Raw genomic sequence first — 26031 nt, forward strand, 5'->3', positions numbered from 1 at the left:
CATGTTGTTGTTGTTATTCCTCTGCCCGTCTCCCTGCTCTGCTCTCAGCCGCCATCCTCCTCCTCCTCCGCGCTACGCCGCGTTACGTCATTGCGCGGGCCACGCCCTGTGGTCACATGACCTGCTGTCTCGCTGGACGGCGTCTCCTCCACGCCCAATCGAAGCTTGTTACTTTTTTAAAAAAAATATATATCTTTATTACATCTTATTCTGTTCACGGTAAATATAGACAATTCTGTAAACGGACACGTTAGTTCAACCCAACTGGCTTCAGAGATGATTGTCATGCTTTGTGTCTCTAGCGACCAAAGGGTTCATTTTTTTTTTTAGATGGCTCAGTCTCATTTATAATATTATAGGTCACCGGGTGATGCTTTTGCAGAAGACAGCCCACGTGACCAGCAAATAAACTACGTCTCCCATCATACCTTGCGGAGCGGCAGGTGCGTGATGACGTTGTGTTGCTAGGCGATAATCCTCATCTCGGGTACTAAGTGAAAGGTAAGTTGTAGGTAGAAGAATGAGTAGCAAATTTGTGATATTGATGACCGAGCCCGCGTTTAGACCAAGCAGCAGAGTGCGGGTTACGGTAAAATCTGAGTTTAGCGTTCTAAATTATTTTCTCGGCCATATCGCATTATTTTACTTCCAAAATTGGTATGGGGTTTAGATGAGGGCTGCAAACAATACTGCAGTGTTTGTGTCTCCACTAACAAAATGGGTATTTTAGGGTATAAAGTTCCTGTTTTCCTCATAGACTTTCCCCAGCCATCTCTGCTCACCCTACATGGATACATTGTATCAAACCCTCAGCCTACAGATTTTTATTTTGTTTATGCAGGTTTTTATACATTTGTAACACAAACACTTAAAGGGACACTGAACCCAATATTTTTCTTTCGTGATTCAGATAGAGCATGACATTTTAAGTAACTTTCTAATTTACTCCTATTATCAATTTTTCTTCATTCTCTTGGTATCTTTATTTGAAATGCAAGAATGTACGTTTAGATGCCAGCCCATTTTTGGTGAGCAACCTGGGTTGTTCTTGCTGATTGGTGGATAAATTAATCCACCAATAAAGTGCTGTCCTGAGGTCTGTACCAAAAAAACAAACAAAAAAAAAAAAACCTAGATGCCTTTTTCAAATAAAGATAGCAATAGAACAAAGAAAAATTGATAATAGGAGTAAATTAGAAAGTTGCTTAAAATTGCTGCTCTATCTGAATTAAGAAAGAAAAAATTTGGCTTCAGTGTCCCTTTAAAGCAGCCCTGTCAGACTGTCAGACTGTCAGTACCAAAGTACAACATACTGAGAAAATAATGATCACACAGCAAAGCCTTAAAGGTCAGCTCACCACCTGGTCACACAGTCTTAAAATGACAGGCAAAAACCCACACAGCCTTTAAAGGTTCGCAATATGGCAGAGAAAATACTTTAGAACGCTAAACTCCAATTTTATCCGGGTTACATATAGATGATAGTATTGTGTGGCTAGAGCAGTGTACTTAGAGGGACAAAACTGTTGTGTGTTTAGTAAAATCTAACTCCGAAAGGACAGGGACCAATGGCACTTCTGGTGAAGGCATAGATAGCTGTATCCCTGGTGAATGAGAGGCTTGAGGGCAACGAGAGCTGTACACCAAGTGTAGGAAAGACTTTAGGGCAAATAGAACTGTACACCCAGTGAAGGAGAGACCTGAGGGCACCGAAAGCTGTGCACCTAGTGAAGGAGAGACCTGAGGGCACCGAAAGCTGTGCACCTAGTGAATGAGAGGCCTGAGGGCGCAGAGAGCTGTACACCTAGTGAATGAGAGGCCCGAGGGTGCAGAGAGCTGTGCACCTAGTGAATGAGAGGCCTGAGGGCGCAGAGAGCTGTGCACCTAGTGAATGAGAGGCCTGAGGGTGCAGAGAACTGTGCACCTAGTGAATGAGAGGCCCGAGGGTGCAGAGAGCTGTGCACCTAGTGAATGAGAGGCCTGAGGGCGCAGAGAGCTGTGCACCTAGTGAATGAGAGGCCTGAGGGCGCAGAGAGCTGTACACCTAGTGAATGAGAGGCCCGAGGGTGCAGAGAGCTGTGCACCTAGTGAATGAGAGGCCTGAGGGCGCAGAGAGCTGTGCACCTAGTGAATGAGAGGCCTGAGGGTGCAGAGAACTGTGCACCTAGTGAATGAGAGGCCCGAGGGTGCAGAGAGCTGTGCACCTAGTGAATGAGAGGCCTGAGGGCGCAGAGAGCTGTACACCTAAGGAATAAGAGGCCTGAGGGCGCAGAGAGCTGTACACCTAGTGAATGAGAGGCCTGAGGGCGCAGAGAGCTGTACACCTAGTGAATGAGAGGCCTGAGGGCGCAGAGAGCTGTGCACCTAATGAATGAGAGGCCTGAGGGCGCAGAGAGCTGTGCACCTAATGAATGAGGCCTGAGGGCGCAGAGAGCTGTACACCTAGTGAAGAAGAGGCCTGAGGGCGCAGAGAGCTGTACACCTAGTGAAGAAGAGGCCTGAGGGCGCAGAGAGCTGTACACCTAATGAATGAGAGGCCTGAGGGCGCAGAGAGCTGTACACCTAATGAATGAGAGGCCTGAGGGCGCAGAGAGCTGTGCACCTAGTGAATGAGAGGCCTGAGGGCGCAGAGAGCTGTACACCTAGTGAAGAAGAGGCCTGAGGGCGCAGGGAGCTGTACACCTAGTGAAGAAGAGGCCTGAGGGCGCAGAGAGCTGTACACCTAATGAATGAGAGGCCTGAGGGCGCAGAGAGCTGTACACCTAGTGAAGAAGAGGCCTGAGGGCGCAGAGAGCTGTACACCTAATGAATGAGAGGCCTGAGGGCGCAGAGAGCTGTGCACCTAGTGAATGAGAGGCCTGAGGGCGCAGAGAGCTGTACACCTAGTGAAGAAGAGGCCTGAGGGCGCAGAGAGCTGTACACCTAGTGAAGAAGAGGCCTGAGGGCGCAGAGAGCTGTACACCTAATGAATGAGAGGCCTGAGGGCGCAGAGAGCTGTACACCTAGTGAAGAAGAGGCCTGAGGGCGCAGAGAGCTGTGCACCTAGTGAATGAGAGGCCTGAGGGCGCAGAGAGCTGTACACCTAATGAATGAGAGGCCTGAGGGCGCAGAGAGCTGTGCACCTAGTGAATGAGAGGCCTGAGGGCGCAGAGAGCTGTACACCTAGTGAAGAAGAGGCCTGAGGGCGCAGGGAGCTGTACACCTAGTGAAGAAGAGGCCTGAGGGCGCAGAGAGCTGTACACCTAATGAATGAGAGGCCTGAGGGCGCAGAGAGCTGTACACCTAGTGAAGAAGAGGCCTGAGGGCGCAGAGAGCTGTGCACCTAGTGAAGAAGAGGCCTGAGGGCGCAGAGAGCTGTGCACCTAGTGAATGAGAGGCCTGAGGGAGCAGGGAGCTGTACACCTAGTGAAGAAGAGGCCTGAGGGCGCAGAGAGCTGTGCACCTAGTGAATGAGAGGCCTGAGGGCGCAGAGAGCTGTGCACCTAGTGAATGAGAGGCCTGAGGGCGCAGAGAGCTGTACACCTAATGAATGAGAGGCCTGAGGGCGCAAAGAGCTGTGTCTGGTGAAGAAGAGGAATTAGGGTGCATAAAGCTGTATATCTGGTGAAGAAGAGCTCTGAGAGCGCAGAGAGCTGTACACCTAGTGAAGAAGAGGCCTGAGGGCGCAGATAACTGTGCACCTAGTGAATGAGAGGCCTGAGGGCGCAGAGAGCTGTGCACCTAGTGAATGAGAGGCCTGAGGGCGCAGAGAGCTGTACACCTAATGAATGAGAGGCCTGAGGGCGCAAAGAGCTGTGTCTGGTGAAGAAGAGGAATTAGGGTGCATAGAGCTGTATATCTGGTGAAGAAGAGCGCAGAGAGCTGTACACCTAGTGAAGGAGATGCCTTAAGGGCACAGAGAGCTGTACATCTGGTGAAGGAGAAGCCTGAGGGCACAGAGAGCTGTACATCAGATGAAGGAGAAGCCTGAGGGCACAGAGAGCTGTACATCGGATGAAGGAGAAGCCTGAGGGCACAGAGAGCTGTACATCTGGTGAAGAAGAGACCTGAGGGTACCGAGAGCTGTACATCTTGTGAAGAAGAGGCCTGAGTGTACAGAGAGCTGTACTTCTTGTGAAAAAGAGGCCTGAGGGCACCGAGAGCTGTACGTCTGTTGAAGCAGAAGCCTGAGGGAACAGAAAGCGGTACATCTGGTGAATAAAACACCTGAGGGCATGAGAACTGTACGTCTGGTGAAGGAGAAGCCCTGAGGGCACAGAGAGCTGTACGTATGGTGAAGGAAATGCCTCAGGGCACCAAGAGTTTTACATCTGGTGAAGAAGAGGCCTGAGGGCACAGAAAGCTGTTTGACTGGTGAAGGAGAAGCCTAAAGGCACCGAGAGCACTATGTCCGTTGAAGGAGAGGCCTGAGGCCAACAAGAGCTCTATGTCTGGTGAAGGTAGGGTTGCCAGCTGTCCACCACAAAAAAGAAAATTTATGCTTACTTGATAAATTTGTTTCTTTCCGGATATGGTAAGTCCACAACGTCATCAATTACTAGTGGGAATATCACTCCTGGCCAGCAGGAGGAGGCAAAGAGCACCACAGCAAAGCTGTTAAGTATCATCCCCCTTCCCACAATCCCCAGTCATTTGACCAAAGGGAAATGGAAAAATGAATAACGCAAAAGTGTAGAGGTGCCTGGAGTTTTTAGCCAAAAAACGACTGTCTTAAATTTAAGGATGGGGTTGTCGACTCACCATATCCGGAAAGAAACAAATTTATCAGGTAAGCATACATTTTTCTTTTCTTTCCTAAGATATGGTGAGTCCACGACATCATCAATTACTAGTGGGAACCAATACCCAAGCTAAAAGACAAAGATAACTAGGGAGGGAAAAAGAAAGACGGACCTAAACAGAAGGCACCACCGCTTGAAGAACCTTTCTCTCAAAAGAAGCCTCAGCCGAGGCAAAAGTATCAAATTTGTAAAATTTGAAAAGTATGTAGAGAGGACCAAATTGCAGCCTTGCAAATCTGTTCCACAGAAGCTTCATTTTTGAAAGCTCAGGAAAAGGAAACAGCCCTCATGGAATGAGCTGTAATTCTCTCAGGAGGATGCTGACCGACGGTCTCATAAGCAAAACGAATAATACTTCTCAACCAGAGGGAAAGAGAAGTGGCAGTAGTCTTCTGACCCTTACACTTGCCAGAGAAACAAACAGGGCAGAAGAAAGGCGAAATTCCTTAGTTGCCTGTAGGTAGAATTTTAAAGCACGCACAACATCCAAGTTGTGTAACAAACATTCCTTATTCGAAGAAGGATTAGGACGTAGAGAAGGAACAACAATTTCCTGATTAATATTTTCTATCTGAAACAACTTTAGAAAGAAAACCCAACTTAGTATGAAGAACCGGCTTATCAGCATGAAAGATAAGATAAGGCGAATCACACTGCAAGGCAGAGAGTTCCGAAACTCTCCAAGCAGAAGAGATGGCAAAAAGAAACAAAACTTTCCAAGATAATAACTTAATATCTATGGACTGCAATGGCTCAAATGGAGCCTGCTGTAAAACTTTAAGAACAAGGTTAAGGCTCCAAAGAGGAGCAACATACTTAAACACAGGCCTATATCTCACCAGGGCCTGACAAAAAGACTGAACATCTGGCACGTCCGCAAGACGTTTGTGTAACAAAACAGATAACGCAGAAATCTGACCCTTCAGAGAACTGACTGACAATCCCTTCTCCAGACCCTCCTGGAGAAAAGACAAAATCCTAGGAATCCTGACCCTACTCCAAGAGTAGCCCTTGGATTCACACCAATAAAGATATTTACGCCATACCTTATGGTAAATCTTTCTAGTAACAGGCTTGCGAGCTTGAATCATGATCTCAATGACCGACTCAGAAAAACCACGCTTAGACAGAACTAAGCGTTCAATCTCCAAGCAGTCAGCTTCAGAGAAACGAGATTTGGATGAAGGAATGGACCCTGAGTTAGGCCTTTCCTCAGAGGCAACATCCAAGGTGGAAGAGATGACATCTTCACTAGATCTGCATACCAAATCCTGCGAGGCCACGCAGGAGCTATTAGAATCACTGATGCTCTCTCCTGCTTGATACAAGCAATGACTCGTGAAAGGAGAGCAAACGGAGGGAACAGGTATGCTAGACTGAAATCCCAAGGAAACGCCAGAGCATCTATCAAGACGGCCTGTGGATCTCTTGACCTTGACCCGTACCTTGGAAGCTTGGTGTTCCGCTGAGATGCCATCAAATCCAACTCTGGCATCCCCCATTTGAGGGTTAAACTGAAGAACACTTCCGGATGGAGAGCCCACTCCCCTGGATGAAATGTCTGTCTGCTCAGGAAGTTCGCTTTTGAGTTGTCCACACCTGGAATGTGGATGACAGACAGCAATTGTGAGCTTCCGCCCACTGAACAATCAGAGCCACCTCCAAAGAACTCCAAGTTCCTCCCAGGGAGTTGATGTAAGCCATTGGAGTGTTATTGTCTGTCTGGAACCTGGTAAACCGGGCTAAGGACAACTGAGGCCAAGCCATCAGAGCATTGTAAATCGCTCTCAACTCTAAGATCTTTATGGGGAGAGCAGACTCCTCCCGAGTCCACAGTCCCTGCGCCTTTAACGAGTCCCAGACTGCTCTCCAGCCCAGCAGGCTGGTGCCCGTGGTCACAATTACCCAGAAATGTCTCCAGAAGCATGTGCCCCGAGACAGATTATCCTGAGAGAGCCCCTATGGAGAGAGAGAGAGTCTCTTATCAACTGATCTAGATCTATCCTCTGCGACAGATCCGAATGGTCCCATAACATTGTCTGAACATTTAAGTGTCCAGTATTTTTGTGAAGATTTTAATGGACAGTCTGCTATAAAACTGGACTGAATACTGGACACCTGGTAACCCTAGGTAAAGAAGAGGCCTGACGGCAAAGAGAACTCTGTGTCTGATGAAGAAAAAGCAGAGCTCTGTGTCTGAAGGTGAGGTCCAAGGGCAGCTAGCACTGTGGTCCTGATATTCAAAAGTTCACCGTTCAGGTGAGATATTCTAAGACATCTCGTCAGTATGGAGAGGTCTCTAAAAAAATGATAAAAGCACAAATTTTAATTTGAAAGATATTTATCTCACTATGCATGGTTTTGTATGTGATGGAGAGACACCTACATTACAATATAAGGTCTAAAAAAAAAATTAAAATATTTTGCATAATTTCTCTCCATGCCGTCAAGCTTTTGAATATTAGGGCCTGTATCTCTGATGAAGGAAATACCTAATTGCACAGAGAGCTCTATGTCTGGTGAATGAGATGCCTGAAGGCACAGAGAGCTCTATGTCTGGTGAATGAGATGCCTGAAGGCACAGAGAGCTCTATGTCTGGTGAATGAGATGCCTGAAGGCACAGAGAGCTCTATATCTGGCTAAGTAGGGGCCTTAAGATACAGAGAGCTCTGTGGTAGTTGTTTGTTTGGTATTGAATTTCCAGGGGGTTGAGATCAACAGCATATCTGATTTAAGGAAAAGCCTGAGAACACAGAGAGCTGTACATCTGATGAAGGGGAAACCTGAGAACACATAGAGCTGTACATCTGATGAAGGAAAGGCCTGAGAACACAGAGAGACATACATCTAATGAAGGAAAGGCCTGAAAACACAGAGAGACATACATCTGATGAAGGACAAGCCTGGGAACACAGAGAGCTGTACATCTAATGAAGGAAAGGCGTGAGAACACAGAGACGTGCATCTGATGAAGGAAAGGCGTGAGAACACAGAGAGACATGCATCTGATGAAGGAAATGCCTGAGAACATAGAGAGCTGTACATCTCATGAAGGAGAAGCCTGAGAACACAGACAGCTGTACATCTGATTAAGGAGAAGCCTGAGAACACAGAGAGCTGTACATCTGATGAAGGAGAAGCCTGAGAACACAGAGCTGTACATCTGATGAAGGAGAAGCCTGAGAACACAGAGAGACGTACATCTGATTAAGGAGAAGCCCGAGAACACAGAGAGCTGTACATCTGATGGAGAAGCCTGAGAACACAGAGACGTACATCTGATTAAGGAGAAGCCCGAGAACACAGAAAGCTGTACATCTGATGAAGGAGAAGCCTGAGAACACAGAGCTGTACATCTGATGAAGGAGAAGCCTGAGAACACAGAGAGACGTACATCTGATTAAGGAGAAGCCAGAGAACACAGAAAGCTGTACATCTGATGTAGGACAAGCCTGAGAACACAGGGAGCTGTACATCTGATTAAGGAGAAGCCCGAGAACACAGAGAGCTGTACATCTGATGGAGAAGCCTGAAAACACAGAGAGCTGTACATCTGATGAAGGAGAAGCCTGAAAACACAGAGAGCTGTACATCTGATGAAGGAGAAGCCTGAAAACACAGAGAGCTGTACATCTGATGAAGGAGAAGCACGAGGGCACAGAGAGATGTACATCTGATGTAGGAGAATCCTGAGAACACAGAGATCTGTGCATCTGATGAAAGAGAAGCCTGAGAACACAGAGAACTGTACATCTGATGTAGGAGAAGCCTGAGAAGACAGAGAGCTGTACATCTGATGAAGGAGAAGCCCAAGACCACAGAGAGCTGTACATCTGATGTAGGAGAAGCCTGAGAACACAGAGAGCTGTACATCTGATGTAGGAGAAGCCTGAGAACACAGAGAGCTGTACATCTGATGTAGGAGCAGCCTGAGAACACAGAAAGCTGTACATCTGATGAAGGAGAAGCCTGAGAACACAGAACGCTGTACATCTGATGTAGGAGCAGCCTGAGAACACAGAAAGCTGTACATCTGATGAAGGAGAAGCCTGAGAACACAGAACGCTGTACATCTGATGAAGGAGAAGCCTGAGAACACAGAGAGCTGTACATCTGATGAAGGAGAAGCCTGAGAACACAGAGAGCTGTACATCTGATGTAGGAGAAGCCTGAAAACACAGAAAGCTGTACATCTGATGTAGGAGAAGCATGAGAACACAGAAAGCTGTACATCTGATGTAGGAGAAGCATGAGGGCACGGAGAGCTGTACATCTGATGTAGGAGAAGCCTGAGAACACGGAGAGCTGTACATCTGATGTAGGAGAAGCCTGAGAACACGGAGAGCTGTACATCTGATGTAGGAGAAGCCTGAGAACACGGAGAGCTGTACATCTGATGTAGGAGAAGCCTGAGAACACGGAGAGCTGTACATCTGATGTAGGAGAAGCCTGAGAACACGGAGAGCTGTACATCTGATGTAGGAGAAGCCTGAGAACACGGAGAGCTGTACATCTGATGTAGGAGAAGCCTGAGAACACGGAGAGCTGTACATCTGATGTAGGAGAAGCCTGAGAACACGGAGAGCTGTACATCTGATGTAGGAGAAGCCTGAGAACACGGAGAGCTGTACATCTGATGTAGGAGAAGCCTGAGAACACGGAGAGCTGTACATCTGATGTAGGAGAAGCCTGAGAACACGGAGAGCTGTACATCTGATGTAGGAGAAGCCTGAGAACACGGCGAGCTGTACATCTGATGTAGGAGAAGCCTGAGAACACGGCGAGCTGTACATCTGATGTAGGAGAAGCCTGAGAACACGGAGAGCTGTACATCTGATGTAGGAGAAGCCTGAGAACACGGAGAGCTGTACATCTGATGTAGGAGAAGCCTGAGAACACGGAGAGCTGTACATCTGATGTAGGAGAAGCCTGAGAACACGGAGAGCTGTACATCTGATGTAGGAGAAGCCTGAGAACACGGAGAGCTGTACATCTGATGTAGGAGAAGCCTGAGAACACGGAGAGCTGTACATCTGATGTAGGAGAAGCCTGAGAACACGGCGAGCTGTACATCTGATGTAGGAGAAGCCTGAGAACACGGCGAGCTGTACATCTGATGTAGGAGAAGCCTGAGAACACGGCGAGCTGTACATCTGATGTAGGAGAAGCCTGAGAACACGGAGAGCTGTACATCTGATGTAGGAGAAGCCTGAGAACACGGAGAGCTGTACATCTGATGTAGGAGAAGCCTGAGAACACGGAGAGCTGTACATCTGATGTAGGAGAAGCCTGAGAACACGGAGAGCTGTACATCTGATGTAGGAGAAGCCTGAGAACACGGAGAGCTGTACATCTGATGTAGGAGAAGCCTGAGAACACGGAGAGCTGTACATCTGATGTAGGAGAAGTCTGAGAACACGGAGAGCTGTACATCTGATGTAGGAGAAGCCTGAGAACACGGAGAGCTGTACATCTGATGTAGGAGAAGCCTGAGAACACGGAGAGCTGTACATCTGATGTAGGAGAAGCATGAGGGCACAGAAAGCTGTATGTCTGATGGAAAGGCATGAGAGCTGTATATCTGGTGATGGAGACTTACATGTCTGGTGTGGAAGAGGAATGAGGACACAGAGAGCAACTGAGCAGACTACAGTTAGCAGGGTTATGTTTTTTAAGAAATTTAAATGTATAACAGATAAAATTGCTAGCCCAAACTGCATCCCTCTTAGCCACATGCCCACATCAGACATATCATCAGGCCACAGTTCAAACGCTAGGATTTGCCATCACTAAAAATCAAGGGGAGTTTCATTCATCAACCTGGTAAAAAAAAGGAGCTAAACTCACTCTTTCTGTGCCGTTGCACAGCGCTAAATTCAGTGGTACAGGCCGCTCATGGCACAACGATCTCCTTCAACGATCTGCTTCAATGAGGTGACGTTTGCTCCTCTGAACCAATAGCGGTGCGTGTCAACTGACAGGTTTCTGTATTCACGCACCGTTATTGGTTCAGAGGTGCAAGCGGCACCTCATTGGTAGAAGATTGTTGTGCCGCGGGCGGGCAGAGACGCTGAATTTAGCGCTGTGCAATGGCACAGAAAGGGTGAGTTTAGCACCCTTTTTTTTTACCAGGTTCATGAATGAAACTCCATTGATTTTTAGTGATGGTAAATCCTAGCGTTTGTTAAACGCTTGGATTTACCATTACTTTAAAGGGTACAGGACAATATGCTTAAAAAGATTCTTGATGAGAACAGTTTGTTCTGAGTTTCCCCATTAGCAAATAACAACAGGCTTGAGGAGGCAGGAAGCACTGTTGGAAGGAGAGCAATACAGTGTGCTCTGATCACTGAATATTTTCTATTATTGTAAATACAACATTCTGCCTTTCAAAAATACGGAGAAATAATTGCAACACTGTTTAATATTCAAAGTTTCTGAACAAGCAATGCTAGGCAACCAGTGTTAGTTATGTGCAGCCCTATGTCCTTAGAAGGACCACAACAGAGTTCAGGGCCTTGCTGAAGTGCCACATCTCTCCCCCAGGACAGGGCTTTATAGGCATTTATCAGATGCCAGTCCCTGATTTAAAATATGCATGTAAATAAAATGAGTGGGCAGCTTTCATGTGATGTACTAATTACATATTCATTAGCACCCTCACCCAGTTACTTTCATTGGTTGAAGGGTAGTTTGAATGCTTTTGTTAAGGCCAGATTTATATTCTGTATGTTTTTAAATGAGTGAATCTAAAATAATGAAATAATTTAAATTCTGGCTGATACTGTACCAATACTGTAACATTGTTTGTGTGTTTTTTTTGTTGTTGTTTTAAAAGACTTCACAATGCCTGAAGTGAAATCAATGTTCCGGGAGGTGCTCCCTAAACAAGGTAAGATACCGGGTTGTATTTGTTTATTGTGTTCTTTTATACATACCATGGACATTTTAAATTGCTATCTTAAAATACAAATTTCTTGTTTTGAAAAGTAGAATTACATTGAAATAACTAGGCCATTCAAGCTCATAGGGCAAGTTCAAATATCTAGTTGCATTTTTTTTGTCACTGAAATACTATTTGTGAGGTTTACTTACTATTTTATCATTTTTAAAAGGAAAGCAAAGAATCTGGTCTCTCTTCTGGGCATCATGGGCGTAAGCCTTTGCTGGTAAAACAAATCATCAGCAGCGCTTTTTTTTCATTTGCATTTGCAATAAATCTTCAAATAAATACAAATGTAACTATATATACTCCACAGAGTTTAACACTAGTGCTGCTGATTGGATCAGTGGCATTTTCCACTCAGGACCAGCAGTGCTCCGCAGGTCCTGAGCAGTACTTATACAGTGTATTTATCACCTTTTTGGGGGTTAAACAAACTAGTCTAGGGTTGATAGTCTTAAAATATCATGCTCTTGCAGATTAGTGCATGTCATTTTATTTCCCTATAATGGCCCTTTAATAATCTGATAAATAATTTGTTAGGGAAATACATTGTTTATGTGAAAACTCTGTAGACTCTGGGTTTTTCTTATTTGTTTATTAGGTAAACTACTTTTGATTAAGGTGTTTGATAAGTAAGACTATGGGGCCGATTTAACAATGCCTGGCGAACGTGATACGCTGCAGCGTATCATGTCCGCCAGACATCGCTGAATGCGGACATCGTACGCTGTCGGCATTCAGTATTGCACAAGCAGTTCTAGTGAACGGTGCATTGCCGCCCCCTACAGATTTGCGTCCGAGGGGGTGTCAATCAGCCCGATCGTACACGATCGGGCGGATTGCTGTACGCCGCCTCAGTGGCAGTGTATGAGTTAAGGAGCAGTGGTCTTAAGATCGCTGCTTCTTAACTCCTGTTTCCAGCGAGCCTGAAGGCTCGCGCAGAAACAAGGGGAACAGGGGCCTATATGTTCACTATGTGATTACATTTGAGGTAACACACATGGTTAAAAAGTCCATTACAGTTGAAAAATGATATGCTCCAGTTCATTAGAGCATGCTATTTTAAGACTTGCAACCCTGCGCCTTCTATGTGTTTAACCCACACAGAGGGTTAAACATGTCATTAAAGGGACAGTCTATTCATAATTAAACTTGCATGGTTCAGATAAGACATGCCATTTTAAACAACTTTCCAATTTACTTGTATCATCAAATTTGCTTTGTTCACTTGGTATTCTTTGTTGAAAGCTAAACCTAGGTAGGCACATGCTAATTTCTAAGCCCTTGAAGGCCACCTCTTATCTCAGCGTTTTTTTGACAGTTTTTCACAGCTATACAGTGCTAGTTCATGTGTGCTATATAAATAACATTGTGCTCACTCCAGTTGAGTTACTTAGGAGTCAGCATTGATTGGCTAAAATGCAAGTCTGTGAAAAGAACTGAAATAAGGGGGTAGTCTGCAGAGGCTTAGATACAAGGTAATAACAGAGGTGAAACAATAAAAATTCTGGAGTAGACTGTCCCTTTAAAGTAACACTCGGGACCTACAGAGCGCTCCAAAGAAACTGCTCCTGACCCAATCAACAGCATTAGTCACCCCTTTGAGGGGTTAAAGACAGAGGTGCAGGGTTGCTAGTCTTAAAATTACATGAGCTAACGAATTAGAGCACAACATTTTTAAAGGGACATTAAACACTTTGAGATTGTAATATAAAATTATAAATTATACATATAAAAAAAATCTCTGTAATATACGTTATTTGTTTTGTCCCCTTTTCCTGTAATTCTTTCTGAAAGTGTGAGTTTTTCAGTTCCTGTTAGAAATGGATGTGCAAAAAACTGTTATATTCCACACAGCCATTGGCTGCACATTCTAGTGACCTATTTATAACTGTCCCTAATTGGCCACAGCTGAGAAGGTAACCTAAGTTACAACATGGCAGTTCCAATTGTTTTATAAATACTAAAACTTTACAATTATTTTGTCAATATTTAAACAACTAATGAAACTTTAAAAATACATCTACATGCTGTTCTCAGACTAATCTTTTCTTTGAATGCATTATTCTATCTAGCATTTATTTAGTGTTTAATGTCCCTTTAACTATAATTGCCCTTTAATTGTAATTACTTTTAGACTGTAGAATTGAGTCAGCTGGAATTTCTCTATATGAGGAGTCACTACTGCTTGGTATTATCTAGGTCTATACCTTTATTTGTTGAGCTGAATTCATTAATATGGAAATATATTTTATTATAGTAATTTCCAATAAGTCATATTTGATTCTGGGTTGTGAGGAAAAAATAATTTTTTCTAAATAATCTGAATGTTTGTTTAATTTTCCTCCATCAAAAAAAGTTTACATAAAATAATTGCATATGGAGATACATACTCGTGTGAGAGTGGATAAAGTGTGTAGGATATAGTGTATACTTGCTTAGGTAGGTAGATATAGCCAGATTCTCCCCGGTTCTAGCAAACATCAGTATCTTGATATTGTCACTCTGTGGTCCAGGTCTCTTGATATTATTATTATTTGTATAGTGCTGCAAAATTCCATTGCGCTGGGTACAGAGATAGGGGAATACAATGACAAGCGTTTGTTAAAAGATACAAAAATATAACAGACTATACAAATCTAGTACAGGAGTAAGAGGTGCCTGCTCCGGAGAGCTTACAGTCTACAGGTTGAGGGTGCAGACACATAAGGTTTGGGGTAGCTTGTCACATGGATTGTAGTTGCAGCAGCAAGTCAAGGTACTTTAAAGGGACATAATACTCATATGCTAAATCACTTGAAAAGCTGACAGGAAAATATCACCTGAGCATCCCTATGTAAAAAAGGAAGATATTTTACCTCACAATTTCCTCAGCTCACCAGAGTGTTGTGTAAAAATGTATCTTTCAGTTACTGCCCAGCTGCAGGTAAGAAGAAAAAAAAAGAGGAAGAAATGAACAGCAGCCAATCAGGATCAGCAGTGCTGAGGGCATGAACTCTTTTAATGTGATCTCATGAGATTTCATAGTAAAATTCCTTAAACTGAATAGGGAAATAACATGAGTGTGCATGAGGCATGCTCCCTTGCAAGTCCTGGGACAGACATACTAATTTGCTGCTTAAAGTGAAAGTAAACTTAGCTCTTCAGCTCTGCAGATTTACATAAATCCTTAAAAAACAACAGCACTTTCATTCATGATATTTTTTAATTGTGTACATAAATACCCTTTTCGCCGCATTTAACCGCATATTTTTGGCATCTTCAATTCAGCCCGTTGCAGATGAGTCAGTTTATTTCCTGGTCACGTTTTTTGCAGTTACCAATTGACTTTCTGGCCGATCGGCGGCCAGAAAGCTACGTCACAGCCTGCTCGCATCGAATGCGCATGCGCGGAGTCCAATATAAGCACGGTGATGTCAGTCGCGCGTTCACAATTCGCGCATGCGCATTCCTGACGATCATTTGCTGCCAAGATTTTCAGCGTCCTAGCCAAACAGTTTGACGCATGCGCGTTTTCAATAGGGGATGAGAAAGTTCGCATGCGCATTTGTACGCCGATCGCCGATTAGCGCATGCGCAATAGATCACAAAATCGTGCACGAGCTTTCAAGCCTACGTGTAGAGCGGGTGGGACCGCTCTATACGTAATGAATACAAAATCCAGGAAGAGGAGGGTGGGAGGAGTAAAGCCAAGAACGGTAGGGAAATAAATAATAGAAATATAAACAATTAGATTGAAGTAAACGAAAAAAAAACATGCGAAAATGTTATATTTCACCTATAGATTATTATGATATATTGCAATGAGGAATAATTTACTTTCACTTTAAAGTCCTTTACAATGGGGTGTGAATACATTTTTACATTGAGATGTTCAGGAGATATTTTCTAGTCAGCTTTTTACAGCTATGCTGAATCACTTTCAAGTGTTTTAACATTTGGGTATCATGGCCCTTTAAGATTTATTTTAGCATGAAAAACAGAGGAGGGATGTTAATCTGTGAATAGGTGGGTTTTCAAAGAGCATCTGAAGCTATATAAGGTTGGAGACAATTGATACTTCCATCCACCTTCTGTGCTGTAAGATTAACCTCATCTTGTCTATTTGTGTGTTTATCCTTTAGCAAGGGTCCTTCATGCTTATCTGTTATAGATAGTAGTTTGAAGGTAAGACAGTGGCTACCCCTAAGATTTATCTACTTGTTTTAATCAGCTACCAAACCAAGTAAAATATATATTTTTTTACCATAAGGTGGCGCTCATGTTACATAAGACCTAAAACTGTGTATATTGGTAGAGGATTTTATCTTTATACAGTGTTCCTACAATTACTATGTGCTTACCACTGCAAAAGAAATGGGGGTATCACTATAGTGTGTGATTCCTTAGAGAGCAGAAAATAAGTTTACTTGCACTTACAAGCAGCTGAAGATAAACAGGAAGAATGGCCATATAGCCCCTTTATGCCTCACAACCACACTTCCTGTTTATTTGTGACTTCCTGTAAATGTTTGGCAATGGGGGAACTTATATTGAGCCGCAGAGGATAACCCACTATGGTGTGCACAATTTCATTTTTATTGTGGCAGAAAAAACCTTTATCCTACGTGAACCTGTGAATAGGGAGGCTGCTGCAGCCTGACTTTATTTGTTTTTAAGTTTAAACTTTATATGTTACTGTGAATAATATATGGATTCTTGGTAAGTAATATTTATGTTAAAAATGCAACCATTTTATGCAGATTTTCATGGTTAATTTAAATTTAAAAAGTGTTCTAAGAGAAAATTTTAAATTAAAATAACATGATTATGTATTACATAAATATGTTTAATGATAAAATATTTTAGCAGTAGTAATGCTATAAAAAAAAAGAACTGTGTCACTTACATTTATAATGCTGAAAAACAGACAAAGTCTTCTGGTTAATATGGAAAGACTAAGGAGATTTTGAGTTTAGCTCGACTCTGGCAGTTGCAGAAGCTTAAATATAAGGTAATCACAGAGGTAAAAAGTATAGTTCTATAACAGTGTTGGTTAAGCAAAACTGAGGAATGGGTAATAAAGGGATTATCTATTTTTTTAAACAAACAAGACACTTTTTTAAGTAGACTGTCCCTTTAAAGTGCCATAAAAAAGGTTGAGATCTGTGCGTATCCTAAAAGGGATAATTAAAAAATAGTTTGCATTAAAAAAAAATTAAAAAATTGCTGGCAAGTATTTTTAAATAATTTCAAAAATACTTACATAGCCATGCTGCCTGGAGCACTGTGCTCCACCCCCCTTATCAGTGTTTAGACACAGGCATTGTATTTCAACTGAGTTCACAGCTTCTAGGCTGCTCCAGCAGATAATCCCTAGGCACTTTTGTATTCTACCAAAGCAACAATAGAGATAGATACAGCCATAAAAAGAAAATGTATCCTTACCTGATAAATTTATTTCTTTTTTGACACAATGAGTCCACGGATCATCTTAATTACTGATGGGATATTCACCTCCTGGTCAGCAGGAGGAGGCAAAGAGCACCACAGCAAAACTGTTAAATAGCTCTTCCCTTCCACTCCAGTCATTCGACCGAAGTTAGGAAGAGAAAGTAAAAGCCAAGATGCAGAGGTGTCTGAAGTCTAGAATAACCCACAATCTGTCTAAAAGAGCAGGGCGGGCCGTGGACTCATTGTGTCAAAAAATAAATAAATTTATCAGGTAAGCATAAATTTTCTTTTTTAAGACTCGATGAGTCCACGGATCATCTTAATTACTGATGGGATTCAATACCCAAGCTAGAGTACACAGATGATACATGAGGGACAAGACAGGGAACCTAAACAGAAGGCACCACTGCTTGAAGAACCTTTCTCCCAAAAACAGCCTCAGCCGAGGCAAAAGTGTCAGATTTGTAAAACTTTGAAAAAGTGTGAAGAGAGGACCAGGTTGCAGCCTTGCAAATCTGTTCTACAGAAGCTTCATTTTTGAATGCCCATGAGGAAGCAACAGCCCTCGTGGAATGAGCCGTAACTCTCTCGGGAGGCTGCTGTCCAGCAGTCTCATAAGCAAAACGTATTAAAACGTTACTGTCCCTTTAAAATTTAAGTTAACTTTTTTACTACATGAGGAAAAATGTGCTCAAAAAAGATCATAAGCTAATCAAATTACTTTAACTCAAAAAAGTTTGATTACATAAACCGGTACTGTGTCTTTAAAATTTAAAAGGTACATTTTTTACTGCATTAGGAAAAACGTACCCCATCAGCTAATCAAGGAAAAATTCAGACACCCTTACACCTCAGCAACTCTGCTGAGGCACCTACCTGCCAACCGGACTCACTCCCTGATCGTATCTTTTGGTACTGTTCCGATCCAGATCTTCAGGACCCCAATAGCGCTAAAACCGCTTACTCAATTGAGTAAAAAACGATGCGGTTTTAGTGCCACGATGTGCAGACGTCCATGCAATGTTAGAACGGCTGAATACTGCACAGTTTACAGGAAGCGCGCAAAACCGATAGTCCTGCCCATCGTGGGCGTTACAGAAAAAATCATTATCCGATCGGCTTATATGTGTACATAAACGGTTAGGGAAAATAACCACCATAATCAAAAAATTGAGCTTAACTCCCAGCCCCAGTGCCTGTACTTATGGTTGTCCAATACCCTCCAAATAAGAGAGCTTGATGTCCCAACATAAAGAGCCCCTTGCTGAGCCTCATATGTTATCAGTGATAAAATTAAAGTGCCCATTTTCCTCTGAGTTTCTTTCTTTCCCAGAATAAAAAAAAAGTCAGCACTTACCTTTAACTTTGTCCGACAGCAGGACAGTCCAACAGGTTTAAGAGGTCCTCTCCCTCCCATATCCCTGTGGAAAATGATAAAGCCTTAGTAAATTTGCTTAGGCTATCAGGATAAGGGCATCATAAATGTATGGGAGGCGCAGTGAGAATTATGTCCCACAAGTTCCCATTGCTCTAAAGCCACCAAAGCCCTACTGAAGATACTAATATGGACTACTAATATGGACTACAGCTACACCCTAGAACAAAGCAGCACAATCTTGTACTACTTTAAAAATAATAAACTCTTGATTGAAGAATCTTTCTTAACACCTCACTTTACCTCTTCCTATCACCAACGTAGGCAAAGAGAATGACTGAAGTGGGAGGGAAGGGAGGAGCTATTTAACAGCTCTGCTGTGGTGCTCTTTGCCTCCTCCTGCTGACCAGGAGGTGAATATCCCATCAGTAATTAAGATGATCCGTGGACTCATCGTGTCTTATAAAAGAAAGAAATTGTGTGGGTGAGATAGAGCTGTACAATTCGGAAACTGAAATGAAAGGGTTAATGATGAGGCACTGCAGTATACATTTGCAGGTAAAGTAATTAAAGTACATATTATTATATTTTGTCTCTATCCCAACTTGTTTTATCTCTCTTTAGGTTTCTTGTGTGAGTGATGTCATGGAAGTGGTTTAATAGATTATTTTTCTGCCAATATTCCACAACATCACTACTTATCTTCTCATTTTTTCAATTCAAGCTACATATATGATTACAGTAGGAGTAAGGCGTAGGCCAACTTTATAAAAGCTGTTGTACTTACCTATAAACTAGGGATCATTTAATGTTGTTATGGAATATGAACAGAAAATGTAATGACAGTTTTTCTCTTATCCACATTCACCTAGATTTAGAGTTTTGTGTTGGCCTTAAAAAGCAGCGTTAAGGGGTCCTAACGCTGCTTTTTAACGCCCGCTGGTATTACGAGTTTGGCAGGTACAGGTGTACCGCTCACTTTTCTTCCACGACTCGAGGCTACCGCAAATCCCCTTACGTCAATTGCGTATCCTATCTTTTTAAAGGGATTTGCCTAACGCCGGTATTACGAGTCTTGGAAGAAGTGAGCGGTACAGCCTCTACCTCCAAGACTCCTACCGCATAAAAAAGTCAGTAGTTAAGAGTTTTATGGGCTAACGCCGGAACATAAAACTCTTAACTACAGTGCTAAAAGTACACTAACACCTATAAACTACCTATGAACCCCTAAACCGAGGCCCCCCATCGCAAACACTGTAATAAAATTTTTTAAGTCCTAATCTACCGACCGGACATCGCCGCCACCTACATTATCCCTATGAACCCCTATAATCTGCTGCCCTCAACATCGCCGACACCTATATTATATTTATTAACCCCTAATCTGCCATCCCAACGTCGCCGCCACCTACCTACACTTATTAATCCTTAATCTGCCGACCGGACATCCACGCCATTATAATAAATGTATTAACCCCTAAACCGCTGCAATCCCGCCTCGCAAACACTATAATAAATTGTATTAACCCCTAATCAGCCCCCCCAACTTCTCCGCAACCTATCTACAATTATAAACCTCTATTCTGCCGCCCCCAACGTCGCCGCTACTATAATAAAGTTATTAACCCCTAAACCTAAGTCTAACCCTAACACCCCCTAAATTAAATATAATTTAAAAACAACGAAATAAATTTACTATAATGAAATAAATTATTCCTATTTAAAAATAAATACTTACCTAATACTAACACTACCCCATTGAAGATCACCCTACCTGGAGCCGTGTTCACCCAGCCGGGCACCGATGGGCCAGAAGTGGACATCCGGAGCAGCAGAAGTCTTCATCCGATCGGGGCAGAAGAGGTCCTCCAAGCGGCAGATGTCTTCATCCAAGCGGCATCTTCAATCAACCGGAGCGGAGCCATCTTGAATCCAGCCGACGCAGAGCCGTCCTCTTCTTCCGATGTCCTAACAGCGAATGAAAGTTCCTTTAAATGGAATTAAGGTAGGAAAAATCTGATTGGCTGATGTAATCAGCCAATTGGATTGAAGTTCAATCCGATTGGATGAGCCAATAGAATGCGAGGTCAATTCTATTGGCTGATCCAGTCAGCCAATCGGATTGAACTTGGTTTTTTTTAAGGGGGAATCGGGTTGGTGTCTTGTATTTTTTTTTTTTACAGGTAAAATACATTTATTTAACAGCTCCAAGATGGCGTCCCTCGAATTCCGATTGGCTGATAGGATTCTATCAGCCAATCGGAATTAAGGTAGGAAAAATTCAATTGGCTGATGTAATCAGCCAATCGGATTGAAGATAAATCCGATTGGATGAGCCAATAGAATGTGAGGTCAATTCTATTGGCTGATCCAATCAGCCAATCGGATTGAACTTAGGGGGGTTTTTTAAGGGGGGATCGGGTGGGTTTTAGAGTAGGGGTGTGTGGGTGGTCGGTTGTAATGTTGGGGGGGTCTTGTATTTTTTTTTACAGGTAAAAGAGCTGATTACTTTGGGGCAATGCCCCGCAAAAAGCCCTTTTAAGGGCTGGTAAAAGAACTGATTACTTTTGTAATTTAGTATAGGGTAGGGAATTTTATTATTTTGTGGGGCTTTTTTATTTTATTAGGGGGCTTAGATTAGGTGTAATTAGATTAAAATTCTTGTAATATTTTTTTATTTTTTGTAATTTAGTGTTTGTTTTTTTGTACTATAGTTTAGTTTATTTAATTGTATTTTAGTTTAGATAATTGTAGTTGGTTAATTTAGTTAATTTATTGATAGTGTAGTGTTAGGTGTATTTGTAACTTAGGTTAGGATTTATTTTACAGGTAATTTTGTAATTATTTTAACTATGTAGCTATTAAATAGTTATTAACTATTTAATAGCTATTGTACCTAGTTAAAATAAATACAAAGTTGCCTGTAAAATAAATATAAATCCTAAAATAGCTACAATGTAACTATTAGTTATATTGTAGCTATCTTATGGTTTATTTTATAGGTAAGTATTTATTTTTAAATAGGAATAATTTATTTCATTATAGTAAATTTATTTCGTTTTATTTAAATTATATTTAACTTAGGGGGGTGTTAGGGTTAGACTTAGGTTTAGGGGTTAATAACTTTATTATAGTAGCGACGTTGGGGGCAGCAGATTAGGGGTTAATAATTGTAGGTAGGTTGAGGCGACGTGGGGGGGGCAGATTAGGGGTTAATACATTTATTATAGTGGCGGCGATGTCCGGTCGGCAGATTAGGGGTTAATAAGTGTAGGTAGGTGGCGGCGACGTTGGGGGGGGGGGGGGCAGATTAGGGTTTAATAAATATAATATAGATGTCAGTGATGTTGGGGGCAGCAGATTAGGGGTTCATAGGGATAATGTAGGTGGCGGCGGTGTCCGGAGCGGCAGATTAGGGTTTAATAATATAATGCAGGTGTCAGCGATAGCGGGGGGCGGCAGATTAGGGGTTAATAAGTGTAAGGTTAGGGGTGTTTAGACTCGGGGTTCATGTTAGGTGTAGACTTAGAAAGTGTTTCCCCATAGGAAACAATGGGGCTGCGTTAGGAGCTGAACGCTGCTTTTTTGCAGGTGTTAGGTTTTTTTTTCAGCCAGCTCAGCCCCATTGTACCCTATGGGGAAATCGTGCACGAGCACGTTTTTCCAGCTTACCGCTACCGTAAGCGACGCTGGTATTGCGGGTTGAAGTGGAGCTAAATTTGGCTCAACGCTCAAGTTTCTGAGGCTAACACAGCCATTCAGAAAACTCGTAATACCAGTGTTGGCTTAAGGGTGCGCTGGAAAAAAAAGGCTCGTTAGCAACACGGGTCTTTACCGACAAAACTCCAAATCTAGCCGATTATGTTTTACATTGTTTGCCTTAAAGGGATTGAAAGGTCAAAATGAAATTTGCAAAGGTGCATTTTAATGTGAAATGCAATACACTTTCATTTTCTAATAAAAGTTATTACTGTTTTTCTGTGGCATACGCACATATCCTGTGAGAGCCGTGCACCAGTATTTAAACACGTCACCTGCTCAGAGGGTCAGCAGTAGCTTGTATGACACAAATTACGTCTTCAGAAGCAATACACACCACAGTCACCTCTCTGAGCATGCATAGAGTTTAAATACTGGTTCATGGGCCCTCACAGGATATTTGAGTATGCTGCTGAAAACCAGAATTTTTACTAGAAGCATTTTTTTATGAAAGTATATTGCAAAAATGCTTTTATTTCAAACTGAAATGCACCTATGCACATTTAGTTTTTTACCTTTCTATCCTTTTAACCCCTTCCCGTCGTTAGGACATTCCATGCCGTCCTAACTGCGCTGGGATTAAGCACCATTAGTATGGCATGGAACGTCCTAGCGTTTGGCTGTCCTAAAGCTAAATGGGATTGCATGCTGGATGGCGTGCCTAGCGTCCTGGGCATCCCCCCCTACCCAATCCCATCATTGAAATCATGAGATTGCATGAACGATCGTGTGATTTCAACTTTTACTTGTTTACATAGACAAATAAGTCCTGGCGGTTTGTTTAAAATTGTGCTTTGTACCAAATTCCCTAAATAGGCCAAGAAGCAAAATCTTTAAAGGGACAGTCTACATCAGAATTTTTATTGTTTTAAACCATAGATAATCCCTTTATTACCCATTCCCCAGTTTTGCACAACCAACACAGTTATATTAATACACTTGTTACCTCTGTAATTACCTTGTATTTAAGCCTCTGCAAACTGCCCCCTTATTTCAGTTATTTTGACAGGCTTGCATTTTAGTCAATCAGTGCTTACTCCTAGGTAACTCCACGTGCGTGAGCACAGTTTTATCTATATGACACACATGAACTAACACCCTCTAGTGAAGAACTGCCAAATGCATTCAGATAAGAGGCAGCCTTAATGGTCTAAGAAATTAGCATATAAGCCTACCTAGGTTTAGCTTTTCAACTAAGAATACCAAGAGAACAAAGTGTTTTAATTTTAAACTTTTAACTCATCAGAACAGATCAATGTGCAGTAAGCTGACTTGATAAAATAAGGTCGGAGTAGATAGAAAAAGGAAGTGTTAATCTTTGTTGTCATTACCTTATACAGGACAGCTTTGTGTAGAAGATGTACCTGCTATGGTTTTGTGCAAGCCAAAGCTACTGCCGCTGAAATCGGTAACTCTTGAAAAGTTGGAAAAGATGCAGCGTAACGCACAAGAGACCATTCGTCAACAAGAAATGACAGAAAAAGATCAGCTTGTGAACCAATCCTGAATATGAAGACCAGATATGAAAGTTAAACAAATGCTCTTCAGCATTATGTTTTATATACATGAGTACATCATTCAAAAATATATTGTATATTGAGCGCTGTAATGTAGTCACTTTTGGTGTAATGTAGCCTGTAAGGTCCATTCTAGAGGACCCTGCAATTTATTTTTTAACGCTTTGCCATAGTGAGCACTCTAGAATATGTAAGATGCTTGTGTGAGTGCTTACCAATAGGGGGCATCACCATAGAATGCATTCAAACTGCACAGAACTTGAGAACTACATTTTAGATATATTCCTTTGAGACATGAAACATTAACAAGATAAGGTGTCTGTATATAGAGACAAGCCCACTTACTTTTATGTGTTCAAAAGAATAATGGAACACAATGCAGTACAGATATACAGAATACAAACCAGGGACACCAGTAACATTAATTATAGAAATGGAGCCAATAATTTCCAAAGTGATCTGTGTGGGACTGCAGATATACCGCTCCTACCCTTGAACACGGGCACACAGTAGAACCACATACTTGGATTACAAGGTGACTTACCATTCATGAAAAGCGGCAAGTCGAACAGCCTAATTCCTGTGGCTTGAACTCTTGACGGATCCACTGCCGGAGGTATCGAGCACAGTTTCAACTCGTATCCAACTCCTTTCTGGTGTCCCACTCAACAGTCTCGTATTTTCATTGGTATTAACGTCATGAAACAAAGAGAGGTTCATGCTCTGTTTACTCTGTTGTATATCCCTGGTTACCTGGCATCATCAGCAGGCATACTGTAAAAAGGAAGCGCCCAATTCTGTTATTATACACTTTTTGTCATCGGAGTCCTGTAAAAAAGGGCACAAAACAGTGTATAAATATAAAAATCAACAGTTTTATTTGTAATCCATTAAAAACAGATGTAAATGCTTACAAGTTTGACCCTTTGTGATCTGCTTTTAATGGATTACAAATAAAACTTTGATTTTTATCTTCATACACTTTTTTGTGCCCTTTTTTTCTGGACATGAATCGGGTTGAGATTGTTATATAAAATGTTTAATTCTGTGTATTAGTAATCTGTCATTTATTTATTGTTCCTCTAATAAATCTGTATACGTGTCTTTGTTATGATGGTGGAAAACCTACTCATCTCCTATCCCATATTAAAACTAAATGTTCTGGATTTAGAAGTATTGAAAATATCACTAATCTACAGAATGCAAAGACTGACAAATGACAGTATTGAAAAAATATTGTTCTGCGTGATGGAGATAGATTTAGTTCACTGTGCTAATAAAGAGGTGAAGAACAGATGTTCTTATTAATCCTCTTCTGATGCTCTAATCACACAAATTGTGCGTTTATAGCCGCTTGACATTTGTGCTGTTGTAGAAATGTTTACTTATGTGCTTCTTCAATAAATTTTAAAGCTAAAAATGACTTTCTGATCAGTATGTTATAGTTTTCAGTAAAAGAAAATCAAATTATTAATTTTTTTAGACAACTTTTCCCCCTTATAAGTGTATGATTTCTTGATTAATAAGTGAATCGGAAACATTTGCTTCAGAACTGGCAACTATTTCCTACGTTTTATGTATTTTTCCTTTGTAATATGAAACATAAACTTTAACTTGCTTTAATTATAATAATTTGAGTAATTGTTATGCATTTCACAGAATGCCTTTTTTGCCCAATGAATAAAAGGTGGGTTGTTGAAGGACAGCTAGAGAGTATCTGTCCATTGAAGATATTTACCTTCTGGATTTTTATCATAGCTAGGAAAAAAAACTGAAATAAATAACACCACATCATGGTTTAAAAAATTTGACGTCTTGGACGTACTCCCATGGCCCTAAATGTAATAGGGAGATTGCTTGTTTACGCATGCCATTTTAAGCAGTTATTTATACACATTAATTTCGTTGCTAGAAATAAAAAGAGTCATACTGTTCATATTGGAGCAGATTGTACCCTAGGTGAAGGCTCACCATGGCTGGTAGTAAATGGATGAAATTAAAAAAAATGTGACTGAGGTCTGCAATTTTATTTTTCCCATAAGAAGTAGTGCTCCTAGCCTTCCCTTGGTAAATCTTACAATACAAAGCAACCTCTTTTTCTCATGAGCATGGAAGTAAAGGCCTCTGCTGTTTATAGGCTCATACAATTTCCAGTTTATTTTGGAAGTTGAAATAGTTTACCATAACCACTCAAGGTTTCTTTAGAAATGTATTGGTGT

General features: G+C 42.0%; 2 protein-coding genes across 2 annotated transcripts in view; one reads left to right on the plus strand and one right to left on the minus strand.

Moving 5' to 3' along the window:
- Nucleotides 1-105, minus strand: part of SHOC2 (SHOC2 leucine rich repeat scaffold protein) — a 366282-nt gene extending 366177 nt beyond the window's left edge. Inside the window, exon 1 of the mRNA XM_053692996.1 lies at nucleotides 1-105. The gene's annotated coding sequence lies outside the window, so the exon portion shown is untranslated.
- On the plus strand, nucleotides 89-25232 carry BBIP1 (BBSome interacting protein 1). The gene is made up of 4 exons (XM_053692747.1): nucleotides 89-219; nucleotides 360-501; nucleotides 11621-11674; nucleotides 23636-25232. The coding sequence occupies exons 3-4, from the start codon at nucleotides 11629-11631 to the stop codon at nucleotides 23800-23802; spliced, it is 213 nt and encodes a 70-aa protein (XP_053548722.1). The 5' UTR covers nucleotides 89-219; nucleotides 360-501; nucleotides 11621-11628; the 3' UTR covers nucleotides 23803-25232.
- Nucleotides 25233-26031: the final 799 nt, after the last annotated feature.

The sequence above is a fragment of the Bombina bombina genome, chromosome 9, assembly GCF_027579735.1.
Source record: "Bombina bombina isolate aBomBom1 chromosome 9, aBomBom1.pri, whole genome shotgun sequence".
NCBI lineage: Eukaryota > Metazoa > Chordata > Amphibia > Anura > Bombinatoridae > Bombina > Bombina bombina.

Excerpts from the sequence above, each read along its gene's own strand:
- BBIP1 (XM_053692747.1), top strand. The coding sequence starts at position 11,629 with ATGCCTGAAGTGAAATCAATGTTCCGGGAGGTGCTCCCTAAACAAG. Across the intron at positions 11,675-23,635 it reads GGAGGTGCTCCCTAAACAAG|GACAGCTTTGTGTAGAAGAT; the intron begins GTAAGATACCGG and ends TACCTTATACAG.